The sequence below is a fragment of the Canis lupus genome, chromosome 10 (genome assembly GCF_011100685.1).
Source record: "Canis lupus familiaris isolate Mischka breed German Shepherd chromosome 10, alternate assembly UU_Cfam_GSD_1.0, whole genome shotgun sequence".
Lineage (NCBI taxonomy): Eukaryota > Metazoa > Chordata > Mammalia > Carnivora > Canidae > Canis > Canis lupus.
The window spans coordinates 22736616-22754065 of NC_049231.1; the positions used below are offsets into that span (position 1 = coordinate 22736616).

The 17450-nt window shown below is 53.5% G+C and overlaps 1 protein-coding gene and 1 long non-coding RNA gene across 3 annotated transcripts in view; both read left to right on the top strand.

Annotated features, from left to right (window-relative positions):
* The first annotated feature begins 7373 nt into the window (after positions 1-7373).
* SULT4A1 (sulfotransferase family 4A member 1) overlaps positions 7374-17450 on the top strand; it is a 33522-nt gene continuing 23445 nt past the window's right edge. For both annotated transcript variants that reach the window (XR_005365513.1, XM_038550274.1), the window contains exon 1: positions 7374-7589. Coding sequence is in view for 1 of the 2 variants with exons in the window: in XM_038550274.1 (XP_038406202.1) it covers positions 7421-7589 (169 nt within the window). In the remaining variant the exon portion in view is untranslated. The remainder of the gene's footprint in view (positions 7590-17450) is intronic.
* Positions 10584-17400, top strand: LOC119873616. Its single transcript, XR_005365514.1, has 3 exons — positions 10584-10949; positions 11443-11526; positions 11626-17400. It is a non-coding gene; the product is annotated as an uncharacterized LOC119873616 (long non-coding RNA).

Below are 17450 nucleotides of genomic sequence, written 5' to 3' on the forward strand. Positions count from 1 at the left end.
GGCACAGATACTGTCCCCTGCAGCAGGAAGGGGGCTGTCCTAACTTGAGTCAGGTGATCTCCAAGCCCCAAGTTTCCTCTCTCCACAGACCTGGGATGCCTTGTCCTCGCTCCCAGGCACTGGGTTTGGGATTTCCCCTGCCTGTGGAGAGGGGAGGACTGGCCTCCTGGGGCTCCAGGTTGAGGATCTAGAGGCTCAGGAGGCCTCTGAGAATTATCCCCTATCAAGGACATGGGCCTCTATGTGCCCACAGACCTCCCTTTATCACCCCTTCTCTCACCGGTTCTTTGGGGCTTTCCCTAGGGCCATCTTTGCCCCCATTGCTTTGTTTTGTGTCTTAGATGGAAAAAGATAATAGGCCTCTCCCATCTTCATCTTCATCCTCTTTTCCTGACAGCATGTTGCTAAATGTTTCTAGCTTATTTGATTGAATATCTCAGTGGCAGATAATACTCTGCTCTGAGCACTTCTTTTTGTCTTTATTATTTGTGGCTCCTGAGTCAGGGTCATGTCTTCACAACTTGTGGTTGCAGAGATTATTCACATGCATCACTCACAGTGCTTTACAGTTTATAAGTACTTCCCCGATTTCTCTCCTATTGAACTCTTAGACATTTTCTCATGTGGCTTTAAAATCTGACTGCAGGGGACGCCTGGGTGGCTCAGTGGTTGAGTGTCTGCCTTCGGCTCAGGGCGTGATCCCAGGATCCAGGATCGAGTCCCACATCGGGCTCCCTGCATGGAGCCTGCTTCTCCCTCTGCCTGTGTCTCTGCCTCTCTCTCTGTATCTCTCATGAATAAATAAATAAAATCTTAAAAAAAAAATCCGACTGCCTGTGGCTTTCTCCATTGATCCCAGCTCTGTGCTCTGGGCCAATGCACCCTGCCTACTCCCTCTGCCTGGGGACAGCCTGCCAGGGATAGAAGGGTAGAAGGGTAGAAGGGATAGAAGGATAAAAGAGGCTGCTCTTTTCTGCAGTGAATAGCCTGTGCCTTACCACCACTCATCAGGGACATCCCCAACCCAGACTTGCTGCGTGGTAAACTACAACCCCATACCCCTAGTTTGTTCAAGTCTCCCTAGGAGTATGGAGTCCAGTGCTGCCCCTGATATGATATGAGATGACCAGTACTGGACCTAAATTGCCTTTTACCTCTCACCTCCTGGTCACCTCCTCTATTAATGTAGTCTCAGAATGAATGGGCTTAGCCTGGGCAACTCCTGTGGGTTTCACTGAGCTACCATCCACCAACAGTGCTGTGTTCTCCCTTAAGCCTGGAGGTGGCTCAGCTGACAAAGCAGACAGCCCAGGAGCTGATCCAGGTCAGAGTTCCCTGGCTTATTACCCATACAGCCTTCCAGCATAGAGCCCCAGGGCATTACAGAGGAGAGGAGGGATCTAGGACTCTGAATTGAGGTCCACATGGGTCTAAGTCCCATCTCCACAATTGAGCATTAATGTAACCTAGCAAAATTCCCTCTCCTCTTAGAGTCTTGGGTCCCCCCTGCATAAAATGGAGATAACAGCATGTACCTCATGAAATATTTATTTGAGAAAAGTAAATGCTCCTTGTAGACTACATCATATGGTAGGAATTACTGCCCAGAAAGAGGAAGCAGGAAGTGAAATGCACTAACCTCACATCTGCTCTTTGTTAGGCACCAGACTAGGAGGACCACTGGGCCTCCTCTGAGCCTCACACCACCGCTGGGTGGGGAATAGTCCTGAGAAAACTCAGGGTAGTGGTGATGGGGCCCAGACCTGTGTGATATCAGAGCTCTATCATGCCATGGTCTCCCATCATCGGAGCTAAAGTCATGTGTCCACCACCATCCTCTTTCTCCCAATGTTCCAACCAAGGACCTCTTTGGGCCTTGGAGCCCTGACACAGTCATGGCTCTCATTCTCAATCCACCTTCCCAGGCTGACTGCAAACCCCTGCCCCATGCTGGCTTTCTGAGAGCCTGTTGTCTGCAGAGTGTATCCAGGTGCCTGAGGCAGATCCCTGCCCCAAGAAGCTCATATGCCTCTGTTGTTATTTCTGTGGAAATAATAGGGAATCTAACCCTTACAAGACCACTCACTCTACATGTTTCAAAGCCCATCATCTCAGTTCTCACAGCAACCCTGGGAGTTTGGAGATATACTCTGCAATTTATGGATGAGGAAATGGAGGTGCAAAACGGTTATGTTGATTGGTAAGTGGTAGAACTGGAAAGGCCCAAATCTGTGCTCCAGGAAACAGAGAGACCCCTCGATCATTACAGCTTCATTGTTCACCTGCTCTGTGATGCCAGGCAAGTTCTGTCCTTGATCAATTCCTCATTTCCTGTCTTTAAAATCAGAGATTGGACCAGCTGGTTTCTAAGGCGCCTGCAGCTCTGCTCTGAGCCCCAAACACATACAATACCACCATATTAGAGATGATTCCAGGAGGGGATTAACCACAGTGGAACTGAACCACTGTTCAGTGGTTTCTGAACTAGCTCTTCATGGGAGCCTAAAATTTGGGTTGGCAAACAAGTTATTCCAGGAGGGGACACTGTAGATGCAAACGCATACTGGGGGTGGCCTATGGTAAGTTAAACCCACAAGGAATCTGAGCTTCAGAGAGGTGAAGTGCTTTGTCTAAGGTTCCACAGCCAGTCAGTGGTGGGGGTAGCATTCAATCCCAGGTCAAGCTGTGATTCTGTTCTGTCTGAACATTAGAATGCTGAGTGGAAATACTGAGGAAGCCTTCTGCAGAAATTCTGATGTAACTGATCTTGACCTAGACGTCTGTCTGGGTAGGAGTGTGTTGGAGCCTGTAGTCCCTGGGCACTGGTGTCCTCACGGACCACTCCGTGGGTGTGACTACCTGCCTGAGCCAGCAATCTGTGCCTCAGACTTGCTTAATATCATCTGTGCCAAGCAGGCTGGTATGTGCCAATCTATGGCTGGGATTTCGTGATGCTAATGGGCTGACCTCTGCCCCAGCACTAAGTCCTGGTTACACTGGGCATCCCCAGGAAGATACCTCAACTCCTCTGGGCTTTGAATCCCACCCATAAATCTGATCTTGGATACTAACCTAACCAAGTATTTGGTGATGTTAAGAAACATTCATTATTTTTTAGCTGTGTTAATATATAGGGAACGTGGGTTTCAAAGAGTTTTTATCTTTTAGAGATCTCTACTGAAGTATTTCTGAATGAAATAATACGTGAGATTTGTTTCAAAATAATCTGGGGGGGGCTGAGCATTGATGAAATGTGGGTTGGTAACAGTTGACACTGGGTGATGAGTTCATAGAAATTGACTAAACTTTTTTCTAATTTCGTATATGTTTGATATTTCCATAATAAGTGAGCACTTAGCCTTAAAAATTATTAGCACAGACAAATGGAAAATATGCAACAAAACGGAACATATAACAAAGAAAACGAGGGTCGTGGGGAGTCGTGGTTATCCAGCCTCTCAGACCGGGAGGGCAGTAGGATCGGGGAACCGTGCGCGTTCAGCACCGCGGACAGCAACCCGCGGCCGTTCCCCTCCGCTTGGGCAGCTTAGGGATCCCGGGCTTGAGGCCTGGTGCGTCCACCTTGGTTAGGAGGGGTCTGCGCAGGACAGAGGGCCACCCGGCCTCCTACACCCCTCCAGAGGTGGGGTCTTCACTACTCATGGGGTAGACCAGGCCTTGCTGGTCTCGCAAGAAATTTCTGATTTTCTCCTTAAGGATACCTTTGTCAAAAATCAATCGATCATCTATGTATGGGTCTATTTCTGAGCTCTCTATCCTGCTGCATGTATCTATATGTCTGTGCTTATGTCAATCCCATGCTCTTTTGATTCATAGTCTTAAGGTTAAAAGCTTTGTAGTAAGTCCTGATAACAAGTACTGTGAGCCTTACAACTTTACTATTCACTTTCAAAATTGTTTTGACTATTTCTAGGTTCTTTACTTTTCCATATAGATTATACTTATTTTTTTATTTTTTTAAGATTTTATTTATTCATGAGAGACACACAGAGAGAGGCCGAAATATAGGCAGAGGGAGAAGCAGGCTCCCCACAGGGAGCGCAATATAGAACTTGATCCCAGAACCGCAGGATCACCGGCTTGTCAATTCTTACAAGTGAGCCCATTGGAGTTTTGCCTGGGACTGTACAGACCCTATAGATAACTCTGAGTAGAATGGGCATCCTACAATGTTGAGACTTCCAATCCACGAACAGGGTATATGTCTCCATTTCCTTAGATTCTCTTTAATTTCTCTTGTCAATGTTTTGTAGCTTCTGTTATATAAATTTTGCACATATTTTCTTAGATATATTCCTAAGCCCTTTAATGTTATCTGATGTTATTGCAAATGATATTTTTTAAATTTCAATTTTTAAAAATGTAAATTTCCAACCGTTTGTTGATAGTATGTAGAAACGGAATTGATTTTTGTTTTTTGGCCTTGTAGCATGTGATCTCACTAAACTCACTTATTAATTTTAGTAGATTTTGGGGTAGAATTCCCCAGGATTTTCTATTTTAAGGGTTTTTCTTCAGATTTTTATTCTTAAAAAATCTGAACCTATAGAAAAATTTTGAGAAGTCATACAACTGAAGTAAGCAGAATAACACACTCCCTTATCCCCCACTGTGTCTGCACCCTAATCCCCAGAACCTATGAATATGTTACATGTCAAAGGGAATTAAGGTTGCAGTTGGAATTATACAGTAGCTGGTTGGCTGACCTTAATATAGATTATCCGGGATTGTTGGGTAGGTCCAATGTAATTACAAGGGTCCTTAAAAGTGGAAGAGGACACAAAAAAAGAGTCAGTGTCAGCTTAATAGAATGAGAGCGAGACTATACCTGCCATTGCTGGCCTTGTAGACCGTGAAAGGGGCCACAAGCCAAGGAGTGCCAGGGGCTAGAGGCTAGAAAAGGCAAGACTGTGAATACATCCCTAGAGACTCCAGAAAGAAGTGTGTAGCTTTGGGGACTCCTTGATTTTAGCATAGTGACACCCTCACTAGATGTCTGGCCTACAGAACTATAAGACAATAAACTTTTGTCTGAAGTCACTGAGTTTGTGATAATTTATTACAACAGTAATAGAAAACTAACAAAACAACAAACATACACCATCACCAGCATACACACACACATACACATACACACGAGCATGTGCACTTTTTTATTGCTATTTAGTAAATATTTTCACTGTATAAATATATGACAATTCATCCAGTGTACCACTGATGGACATTTGAGCTGTTTCCTATTTTTGTCTAGTGAATACAGAGTTTTCCTAATTTGGCCTTTCAGGCTAGCCCGTTTCCTCTTGAACTATCCCATCATTTTTTGACATTTAATATTTTGCCCAACACGATGTTTTAGGCTCATTTTGTACTTTTTCCCCTCCAGCCCTAGAATTGGCCTTTTTTTTTTTCTTCTCAAGAAAGCCCAGTTCCTTTTGGTGGGGAAGTGTTTAGGAACCAAGATCTGGGCACTGGGTGTGCCTAGTTATAACTGGAATACCAGTACCTAAGGGCCTTTGCAGCAAAGAAATAGGTATTTTTTAAAATAACAAATTCATGTCAATACCTCAGATTCCAACCCAAGACCATCTCCCTTGCCTTCTCCAGTAGTGAGAGCCCTCTCATCTGAAACATCAGGACATTTTCATTCATTTGCCTATTTCCTCCAGCCTTTGGCTAGCTGTCTGTGTCATTACCTAATTGTTCTTAATGTCTCGGGTGCTTGGATTGTCCTCCTTCATTTTGGTAAAGACACCCACAAGCCTCCAGAGCTGGGGTTAATTGCTCTTTCCTCCCTCCGTCCAACATGTACACATGGCCTATGCCTCCCAGATCGTGTGTGTGTGTGTGTGTGTCTCTCTTTTTTAAAGAAGATTTTAATTATTGATTCATGAGAGACAGAGAGGCAGCGACACAGGCAGAGGGAGAAGCAGGCTCCCTGCGGGGAGCCCGATGTAGGACTCGATCCCAGGACTCCGGGATCACGACCTGTTCCAAAGGCAGATGTTCAACCACTGAGCCCTCCAGGTGCCGCTGCGTGTGTCTCTCTTGCTAGACTGCAAGTGTCTCATTCCAGAGCAAGGAGACAGAGCACGTAGGTCCTGCCCACCTCATTTACTCAGGATTCTTGCTGGTGTAGTTATCTGTGTCCACCAGCCCAGCTATAGAACCTAGGGGTAGAGTTTATTATTCCCTTTCCAGCGTCCAGGACATCTAGACGCCGAGAATCAGACCAGGACCCCACTGTTTTCATCCTTCTGTTCCCCAGCACCAGGCATGTGGTAGGCGCTCAACACACGCCTGTTGAGTGAATAACTGGATGAGGGGTTAAACTAAAACCTCTTTAGAATTCGGTTGCTCTCAAATTGCAGCATGAAAAAGAAGTACCTTATTAAATGCAGTTTTGGGGGCGCTATCCCCAGAGAGCCTGTCTCCTGAGGTCCAGGGTCGGCCCTGGAATCTGCAATTAACACCCCCCGGCTCCCGCCCGCAGGAGGCCACGAAGCGTGTTGTTCACGCACCCGTCACCACCTGAGACTATCTTGGTTCTTGGCAAATGTCGGCTCCGAGAGGGCCGGGCTTCTGCCTGGTGGTACCTCGGGAACCTGGGCCGGTGCCCGGGCCGGATCGGGTCCCTGAATATTCGTGGGGTGAATCTTTAAGGTCACTGGCAGGGGGAGTGTTTGCAGGCCTGTGTCGAGCACTTGCTGAGTGATGGGGTCAGCGGGGTGATGGACGAACGCGCGGTGGAGGGGATGTGGGGTACCGGCGGGGAGGTCGAGGCGGCGGGGCCTGGGCCACCCGAGGAGGGTAAGGGCACGCAGGGGCGGCGAGGCCTGGGCGGCCCACCACGTCACGTCTGCGGAGGGCAGCCGGCGCGCGGCGGGCGGGGCCATGACGTCACACCGCGGAGAGCCGCCGGGGCGGGGCGCGGATGCGGACGGCGCCGTGACGTCACGCCTGCGGGGCGCCGCGCGCGGCGGCTGGGGCGGGGCGGGGGGGGGGTCGGGCGGCGCCGTGACGTCACGCATGCGGAGCGCCGCGCAGCGGCTGGGGCGGAGGTGCGGGTGGCGCCGTGACGTCACGGCTGCGGAGCGCCGGGCGGCGGCTGGGCGGGGCGGAGGTGCGGGCGGCGCCGTGACGTCACGCCTGCGGAGCGCCGGGCGGCGGCTGGGCGGGGCGGAGGTGCGGGCGGCGCCGTGACGTCACGCCTGCGGAGCGCCGCTCGGCGGCTGGGCGGGGCGGAGGTGCGGGCGGCGCCGTGACGTCACGCCTGCGGAGCGCCGCTCGGCGGCTGGCGGCGGGCGCGGGCGCGGGCGCGGGCGCGGGCGCGGGCGGGGCGCGGGCGCGGGGCGGGCCGGGAGCGGGCGGCGCGGCTCCGGGGCCGGGCGGCGGCGGCGGCATGGCGGAGAGCGAGGCCGAGACCCCCAGCACCCCGGGCGAGTTCGAGAGCAAGTACTTCGAGTTCCACGGCGTGCGGCTGCCGCCCTTCTGCCGCGGGAAGATGGAGGAGATCGCCAACTTCCCGGTGCGGCCCAGCGACGTGTGGATCGTCACCTACCCCAAGTCCGGTGAGCCCCGCGCCGACCCCACCCGCCCTGCTCTGCGGCGCGCCGGCGCGGGGGCTGCCCGGCCGGGCGCGGGGAGGGCGGGGGCCGGAGCTCCACGGGGCGGGGGGGTCGGCCGGCATTTGGGGAAACCGAGGCCGGAGACCTTGCGAGGTGGGCCCCCGGGGATGCAGCCCGTGTGCCTGGAGCGGCCAGGGGGACAGGCCCGGGCGGCCACCGCTCCGCTGCCTCCCCTGCCCCCGGGCGGGCTGTGTGACCTTGGACAGCCACGCAGCCTCTCTGTTCCGGGCCCGCTTCAGCCTCGGGTGCGCGCAAAGTGCGGTGATGGTTTGGGAAGGGGCTTGAGATGGGCGTCGGGGCCCTCGTCCTGTGCGTGGGCTCGGGTGGGGGATGGGCCCGCCGTGCTCCGAGTGCACGCCCGGTGTTGCCTTGTTTCGGCGCCGGCTCCGCAGGCTCCGCACGCCGGTGTCGTCAGGCAGGACCCAGGGCGTTCCTGTTTCCCGGCGTTACCTGACCTCAGATCATGACAGCCGCGAGGGAAGGGAAGGGAAGGGACGGGACGGTCGGTCATCTTCCCTTTCCAGTCTAGGCGGTGCGGCTCAGAGACGGCCGGCGGCTTGCCCAAGGTCACACAGCTGGAGCTGGGAACCGGCAGAGCTGCGCTTTAGAACCAGGCCGGTCTGCCCGGGACTTGGTGTCAGAGATCATTATGTAGTGTCTCTTCTGAGGTTCGCAGGGAAAAGAGGCAGCTTCCCCGTTCTCGGTCACAGCTGAGGGTTTCCCCTGTTGCCACTGTGTTGCAGAAGGAGGGAGACACCTGAATCCAGGCCGTGCAGCGTGTCCACAGCCTGGGCCAGAAGGTGGCCAGCCTGGAGGTCATGTGGGATCAGCAGCCGTGCAGCTTGCTGGGCGAGCTGTATGCGTGGCTCTCAGCTGGAAGAGCTGTTGCAGGGTCCCAGACCCCTGAGGGGGAGGCCTGATTCTCTGAGGAAGGCTGGGGAAGGGGCCAGCAGTGCTGGGGAGGGTGGGGAATCGCGTTGGGGCGGGGAGGGGGGGAGCTTGAAGATCTGGAAATGCTGCCAGGCTGTCCTTGGGAAGGGGGAAGGGGAGAAGGTGCACCCAGGACGCGTGCCATGGCCAGGGGCTTTCCTTCTGCTGCAGCCCCACAGCCCCATGGGTATGGGGCTCAGCGTTTTTCCCACTTCAGAGCCCCATATAACATACAGCTGAAAGACCACCACCCCCACCGGGGGGTGGGGCTGTACTTGGACCCCCACCTTAAACGTGGGAGCAATAAAGACTAAAAGTCATCTCATGTCAGTTTAGGACAGGGTTTGCCTCCAGATGAATTGTGAAAAACTTGGTTTGGCCACAGATTTAGGACCCTTGAATTGCAGATGAGGGATGGAGGTTTTGGCGTTCCTTTCCTCCATTTTACGAAGTTAAGAAGCTGGAGGGGGAGGAGGCACAGGCCAGGAGGCTCACTTGGAACACTGTGTACTTGGGGCTTGTGGGGGATGCTCTAGAGGGACCCTGGCTCTGCAGGGACATTTCTGGCTGTTTTGATGGGGAATGCGGTTGTTAAAGAAGTTTTCTGGGGGACCCAAACTCAAATCATGTTTGTCACTGAATCTTTCAAGGACAGACAAAAGCACATGCTAGACTTTTTAATAAGAAGACAAAACAGGGCCCTTTCCCTTGGTGACAGAAAACCCAGTGGTGGTCTTGAGCCCCTGGTGCTTTGTGTGAGATCCCTACACGCAGAGCCCTAGAGAGCCACCTCTTTAAAACTTAGAAAAAATTTGAAGCCCTTCATGGCCTTTCCAGGCTCTTACCAGTGCCTCCAAAGGCTTTCATTCTCCCCGCCCCGCTGTTCGTGAAGTTTGTTACATGGAATGATCGGGGTGTGTGTGTGTGTGTGTGTGTGTGTGTGTGTGTGTAAAAACCAGTCCCCAAAGTCGGCCATGAAGATTTTTCTCTCGACCAGAGAAAAGGGCCCTGGAAGTCATTGCCAGTGGCCTCCGGTAGCAGGAAGAGCTGGTTCCAGCAAGCCCTTGCCCTTGGGCTAGGCCGAGCCTTGGCATCCTCTGCCGTGAAATTTGCAGCTTAAATTGCGCAGTCGCTGAGCCCTTGGGTCTTGGGGGCCATTTTCTTGAACACAGGCCGGTAGCAGCTTGGGATGGACCCGAATGCTTTGGGAGTAGGTGAGCAGCCGCTTATGGAGTCCTGTATGCCAAGTACCCTGCCACCCCTTGGGGCCGTGGTTTCCACTGGGGCAGGGGAGGCCACTGTACCATCTTTGGAGGAAGTGGGATGATGCATGAGCGCCCCTCCCCGTGCCAGGTGCATGGTAAGCATAAGGAAGGGTCCTGTCATTCATGCTGGCCTCTGCTCCCTGGCACCCATTGTGTCCAGATGCTTTTCTAGGTGCTGGGGTTGCAGGGAGAAGTCCTGTCTGCTGCCTGCCTGCCCTCAGTGAGCTCACCCTCTGCTGGGGGACAGCGGGGTGGTTGGTGCCAGAATCGGGACAAGTAGCCAGGGCTAGCAGAGGCCCCTGAGGGAGCCCACGGGGCCCCTTGGGTTCTCAGTGCCCAAGTCTGGGAGGTCGGAATGGCCTTGCAAGCGGCCAGAGCTGGAAGGGCTTGTAGAGCCCCGTGTCTCCTCCTGCCCCCTGGCTGATGGGAACAGGGGTTCACAGCTCTGGGGGATTTCTGGTGGTAGTTAGATCCTGTTTTTTCCCTCAACACCCACCACACTCTAGGAGCGTTTCTGTGTTCCTGACATTTCAGTTTAGGTGACAGGTTAGGTCAGTAGCCTCCAGCCACGTGTGGCTTTTAAATTCAATGAATCGAGATGAAGTAAAAGTAGAAATTCAGTTCCTCAGCAGCACTTGTCATGTCTCAGGTGCCCGGTCACCGCATGTAGCCTGTGGCTGTCATATTAGACTACAGGGATGTTAGAAGCTTCCATCGTGGCCAGTTCTCTGGGATGGCACCAGTTCAAACCGTGGTCCAGATACTGGGAGGCACTGTGCCTTCTGAGGAGGCCTGTTCTATCTCTGTCCTTGTCTGTCATCGTTCACCTTATTGCTCTTTGATCCCAAGATGGTTGTGTTAAATCTGGTCATCTGTGGAAACATCTAGCAGCTGTCCGTGCTGGGCGGCAGTGAGCACTGCTGTTGGTTTTGTCAGCAGGTTCCCGGTTCCCTGAAGTCATGGAGCATCAGCTTTGGGATATGCTCTTTGGCTGAGCCAGAGCGCCCGCTTCCTGATGTTGTTTTCATTTTGGTTCCAACCAGCTCTGAAGGGCATCCACATTCTCCTGTCACTGACTCGGAGGGAAGAAGTGAATCACCGCTGGGGGGTAAGAGCACCGGGCTCCCAGTTCTGGCCCTGTCGCCGTGTGACCTCAGTTTGCCCACGAAGAATGAGGGGATTGGACCTGATGGATGCATCTAAGTCTGAACTTTTAAGACAGCTTGGGATGGGGAGGCTGGCGGGGGAGACCCGCAGGTCCCAGGCTACGTGGATGACATCATTTTCTTTATATGCACATGTCACCAAGCCTAGGAAAGGCAGGTTGGGGAGTGTTGTGAATGTGGTGACACTCTCTTCAAGGAGCTGACAGCGACATTAGGAAGCCGGGCTCCTGATGCTGAAAGCTAACTGACGTGTCAGGGTGGGGTGGTTATTCTCAGGGTCAAGTCAGAGGCTCAAGAAGGAGCATCACTGGAGGACTGCATGGAGGAGGTGGCCTGGGGCTGGGCGGGATTACCAAATACAGCTACAGTCCCAGTGTCTACCTCTTTTGAGCCTCAGAGTGAGCCTGTGTTCTTGTGATTGTCTCTTTTTTGTAGATGGATACAGTCCAGTGAGGGGCGAGGAGGGGAAGAGGTGGAACCGGCATCTGAGTGTGCAGTTTTTACCTGTTGATGGTGGAGGTGATCGAGCCCCAGAGAGTGGGAGGAGAGATAGTGGCGATGGGCGCCCAGGTGTGTCCCAGGTGTTCACGTATGGCATCTCCTATCATTTTCCCACAGCCTGGGGAGAAGGCCCTTCACGGCCTCGGTGCGTGGACCAGGAGGCAGGCTAGGACACGTTGGGGGGCCTGTCTCCACTGAGAGCTCACGTTCATTCCAGGATCAGCGTGCCGGCCCCTGCCCTTCAGCTTCACCGCGCAGGGTGACTAGTGCTCTTCAGCACGGCAGTTGGTGGCCTGCGTCCCGGAGAGCCGGGCAGGGGTTCGAAGGGCGAGGCCTTGCTCCCCAGCAGCTGTGCCCTTCCTCTTTCCTTTCCCTCTCCCCCTGCTCCTTCCCTTTGCTCCTCTCCTGCCGCCTCCATGTAAGCAGGACACTGGGGATGGGGATGGGGAGGAGGGTGGCACGTCCAGGTTCCTGGGTTGGCGAGGGGGACCTCTCTCCTTACCGCTGCGTGGGCCTGGTAGAGCGGCCCCCAGGGCTCTGGAGAGAGAAAGGAGGAGGGGCGCCTTGACTCCTGTGGAATAGGAGGAGACTCCCAGAGCCCCACACCCCCTCCCCCGCCCCCAGCTCCAGGGCCCCATCCTCATTCCCCACTGCGCCTTCCTCCTCAGCTCTGACGACTTCTCCTGCCTCTCCTCCCACACGCACTTTGTTATCCACTTTGTTACCCGGTCTGCTTATTTGTCCCCTCCCTGTCCCCACTGATGAGGAGCTGGGGCTCACAGGGCCGGGCCTTTCTGGTGGTTAAAGCAGTAATTAGATCCTGGTTTTTTTGCAGCGCTCCACTATTGAGAGTATTTCTGTGTTTCTGACATTTCAGCTCAGGTGACAGGTTAGACTGCGCCGCCCACGTCAGTAGCCTCCAGCCACATGTGGCTTTTTAAATTCAAGGAATCGAGATGAAGCAAAAGTAGAAATTCAGTTCCTCAGGAGCACTTGCCGTATCCCAGGTGCCCGGTCACTGCATGTAGCCCGTGGCTGTCCTGTTGGACCGCACCTAGTGGGCTCTCAGGTGTGCCTGCCCCCCTCCACCCCTGCTCCCATCTTGGGATCCTCCCTCTCTCACCTGGAACATCGTCTGGCCTCCCCCCTTCAGTCTACCTCTCACTCTGTAGCTGAAGTGACCTCTTAGAAACAAACCTGATCCTGGTTGCTCCCTCATTAGACATCTTCGCTGACTCTTCTTTGCTTCAGGCAACGATAAGCTCCGTAGCCTGTTCTCCTGGGACCTGGACTCCTCACCTGCCAGGCCCGTGGAACCGTCGGAAGGCACCAGGTTCTTTCTTTCTTTCTTGCCTTTGCTCCTGTGTCTGGTGTACTCTTCCCCTCCCCGTCCCTCTCCTCCTTCCCCTTCCCTCTGATCTTGATGAGGACTTCTCACCTTCATGGTGCTACTCATCTGTTAAGTGTGGGACCAGCTGTCCTCCTTCCTGGGTCCCCCTCCTTGTGTCGTTCAGCACTCTAGAGGAGTCGCCCTGTTGTCTTCTGGCTTACATCATTCCTGATGAAAAGTTTGGTTATAATTCCTTGTTCCTTTGTGGAGTGGGTCTCTTTTCTTCTGAGTGCCTTCAAGATTTTCTCTTTTGATTTTCAGCACTTTGAATATGATATATCCAGATATCTATTTTTTGGTTGGGGGGCTGATAACTTCTGCTTGGGGTTCTCTGAGCCTTGTGGATCTGCAGTTTGTTACCTTTCATTATTTTGGAAAAATTCTCAGCTATTAGCTCCTCAGATATTTCTTCTGTCTTGTTCTCTCTCTTTCCTTCTGAGATTCCAGTTACGTATGTGTGAGATAGATATTGTCCCATAGCTCTTGGATGTTTTTTCATTCTTTCTCTTTGGGAAAATTTCCGTTGACCATTCTTTCGGTTGACTGATTTTTTTCCTCCACTGTGTCAGATCTATGAGGTCAAGTCTGTGAGCCATTCAGAAGCATTCTATGTTTCTGTTTCTGTGTTTTGATTTTTCCTCTGGCTTTTTCACTTTTAGTTTCCAAGTCGTTGCCAAAATATCTTATCTGTTCAAGCATGGTGTCCACCTTTTCTGTGAAGTCTTTTAGCATGTTAAACAGACTTATTTTAAATTCTCAGAGTCTGATTCTTTTGATTGATTTGTCTCTTGACATGAGATTGATTTCTTTTTCTTCAGTCTTTTTAAAAGGAGTATACTTTTTGATTGAATGCTGGACACAGTGTTCTGACTCTGGAGACAAAGGTCAGTTGTATTTATGCTTGGAAATGGGCCTGCCTTTTTCTGCCACACCGTTAGCATTGGAGGGGAGTCAGTCTGGTATGAGTTGGGCTGTATTTGGGTTCTACTGCTGCTCTGGTCACTTGAATGACCTACTCGTCTTAATTCCTATAGCATCACCTTGTGCTTAGCATGGGGCTTTTCTGGAGGTTCTTTCCCTGTTGTTCCTGATCCCCACACCCTTGTCTTTCCCCCAGGGGTAAACTATTGTTACTTGTTGCTCTGATTTGCTGGCTTACAGAGGAAGGATTTTGAGAGGGATGTGCTCTGTCATCTGGTCCAGCTGCAGCCTTAGAGTTTCAGGCTTAGGCAGGTTCTGAGCTCCTGGGTTTTGGTGGAGCTCTCAGAGATCCCGCAACTGCCACCACCCCGGCAGCAGCCAACTCAGCCTTGATGGTGGATCTTGCACAGGAGAGTTTTACTTCTCTCTTGCAGTATTTAGGGGTCTCTGATAGAGCCCCGGGGATGGTTTCTGCTCCCCACTGAGGGCAGAGGTATTTTTCTTTAACCCATTCAAAAGCCACATTGGTTCTTCAGCTGGGGCTCTTGGGGCAACAGGATTGGCTCTTCTTCCTCCAGTGTCTTAAAGCATTTTTCCCAGAGAGAGAGAAGGACCCTGGCACGGTTCCCCTTTTCCTGCAGCCCTAGCACGGAGGCACTCTGTCTCCAGCCTGCCAGCCCTCGTCCTTGTGAGAACCAGACCTGAGTGTGTTTGATGCCAGCCCTCTCCTTGTGTCTGGCTCTGCAAGCTCACAGTTTAGTCTTTGCAGTTAGTAGTTTACCTGAATTCTTCTTTCCCACTTGCAAGGAGCCTTGCGTCTCTGCCTGACCATCTGGAGGGCCTGTCTTTCAGGATTTTCTGCTTCTTGGTGGTCCTGCAGCTTTAGCTGTCTGATGGACTTGGAGTCAGGGGAGGATCTTGTCCATCTAGTCTTTCCTTGTTAGTGTAGAGCCATGCTTCTCCCAGTTCCCTGTACCCTGGGGGAAGCGGCACCACTTCCTTGTGTCTTGACAGTCAGATGAGGCAGTAGGCAGGCCTGCAGCTTCTGGAACATCAGGTGGTGTGCTGTATCACATGATCTCTGCTGTTAGTAGAGAGCGAGGACCCTGCACAGGCTTATGGAGGGCATAAAGGTTAGCAAAGGGGGTGTTGGGATGTGGAACCTCCCCAGGGCATGCTTTGCAGAGTTACGGAGTTTTCTGGGAGCCAAATAAGTCATTTCCAGAAGGAGTAGAAAGCCAGAGACCCCAGGTTGGGCTTGTGTGTGTTCTGTGGTGCACAGCTAGCTCTCAGGAGGCCTGGCTCAGCCTGAAATGAGCCAGGGCATCCTGAGCCTGCACTCCCCACCCGCCGGTGACAGGGCAGTGGACTGGGCCATGGCTGTTTGTCTTTCTCAAGCCTCAGAGCAGGACCAGGAGGTGTGAGCATTTCCTGTATCTGTGCTGGGTGCCATAGCTTCACTGGGAAGGAGGCCCACTTGCAGGTGAGGAAGGCCCACTTGCAGGTGAGGAAGTGAAGGCCTGGGCCGGCCTAAGGAGAAGCCGGCCCAGGTGCTGGCAGTAGAGCCCCTGGCTCTGGGCGGGCTGGCCCCCAGGGCCATGTGTTGGGTACAAACCTACTCCACCTCCATGGTCAGCCCCACGGTCACCACCACTGATGCCTTCGGCAGCAGACATCACGACATGCAATCCACGTGGTGGTCCTCACCATGCCGCTGGGGAGACAGGCCTAGAGGGGCTCAGGGCTCATTCTTGCTCAGCATCCGGGTGTTAGGGAGTGGCCGAGCCAGGATTTCAGACACAACGTCTATAAGCCCGTGCCCCAGGGGCGTGCCTTTGGTTGGTCTGCCTCTCCCCGGAGGGGGCGTGCTCCGGTCCCGGAGAGCCTGAAGCAGGGGTTGAATGGAGAAGTGAGGTGGGAGGTGGTCTCAGGAGTGGTGCCCTCGTGGGTCCTGGGGCTCTGCCTGCGGGGGGCTCCAGAGAGGGTGCAGATATGGCCCAGGGGCTCTCTTGAGGGGAGGAGGCCAGTGCTCTCCGGCCAGTCCTGTCTCTCAGCAGGTGAGGGTGCTTGGGGCCTTGGCTCCTGGCACTTCCCTCTGAGTGGGAAGTGAGAGCCTTCTTGTGTGGGGCCCGTCTGCTTGAGCTGCAGGTGATGACGTCCAGGGTGGCTGGGGTGGGCGGCTGGGCACTGAGAGGGTCTGTTGCAGGCAGGGCGGCTTACAGCCACCTGGCCTGAGTCTCGGTTTCGGGGGAGGCCGTCACCCTTTTTGCATCCTGCTCCTGGACGTGGGGGTGATGTGCCTTGTCTCGCAGAGCGGTTGGAGGGTTGAATGTGGTAATGTGCCTGTAGCGCCCTGCTTGGGCCTAGTACTTTGTTAGGCCCTGTTTTCTTTGTCCCTCTTTCGTGTCAGCTCCACCTGGAACATCTTGGGTTTGTTGCTGCGTGAAAGACCCTCTGGACTCAGTGCCTTGAAACAAGACTGTTACTATAGCCTGCTGTAGTGTCTGCTGTCGCTGGTCTCGGCCAAACCCCCACGCGCCTGCGGGTCAAGTGGAGGCTTCAGGCCTGGCTGGGCTGAGCGGGGCAGCTCTGCTCCAGGTGTCTCTCCTCGTGCTGCGACGTGTGGGCTAGCCAGGGAATGTCCCCCTCTCGGTGGCGGCAGAAGTATGCAGAGTTCTGTGGCTTTGCCTCTTGCTTGGCCACAGCGAGCCACTGATTGTGCCCAGCATCAGAGAGAGGCGCTGCCTTCTTCAGGAGGAGCTGTGAGGCCACATGGCAGAGTGTGGGTGGGGCATGGTGGAGAACGGGGGCTCCCACTGCTGTCCACCATAGTGTCCCCTATGATTCACTGGCTTGTCCCGTCCTGAGGGTCCTTTGTCAGAGGATACTTTTTAAGAGGAGCCTCCACTGACTTTGCTGGGCCCTCATAGGAGGTGGGGCCTCTCCCTCGTGGGTGGAGCCGCAGCATCTGCCTGGTGGACCGGCACCCTCTTGGGAGGGGTTTGTGTGTAGGGGCCTGGACTTGTGTCAACATCTGTGATCCCAGGAACTCAAAGCCCAGGAGAGTTTCCTGCTTGGAGCTTGAGGGCCAGAGGTGTGGTGGCCGTGTCAGGCCCGCCAGACTTGAAGGAAGAGCTCGGCTGGAGGTCTGGGCCCCAGATCCTAGGGGCCTCATCAGACAGGGACTGTGGGAAGCCAGGGCTGTCAGGTGTGCTACAGACACCTTGTCATCTCAGTGGGGGTGTGTGTGTGTGTGTGCTGTGTCCAGCAGGGGCACAGATGCTGGCATGGGGAGCTCTGTGGGCCGAGAAGCTAAGTTCCCTCAGTGGTGGGGGGCAGTCCCAGCTGCTTCCTCCCTCTGCCTCAGCCTCATTCCATCCCCAGCTGTGGGGGCTTCAGGGTGAGAGCTGAGGCCTGGAAGTGAGAACACGTGGCTCAGAGCCTTGGTTTTGCTGCCTATTTGCTTTGTAAGCTTTGGAGGAGTGTATGTATATTGTATGTGTATGTGTGTTTATCTGTAACGTGTATGTGTGCAGTGTTTGTATACATATGTGTTATCTTTGTGTGTGGTATGTGTGTTGTATATAGTGTATATGTGTTGTGTGTGTGTCATGTGTTTGGTGTGTATGAC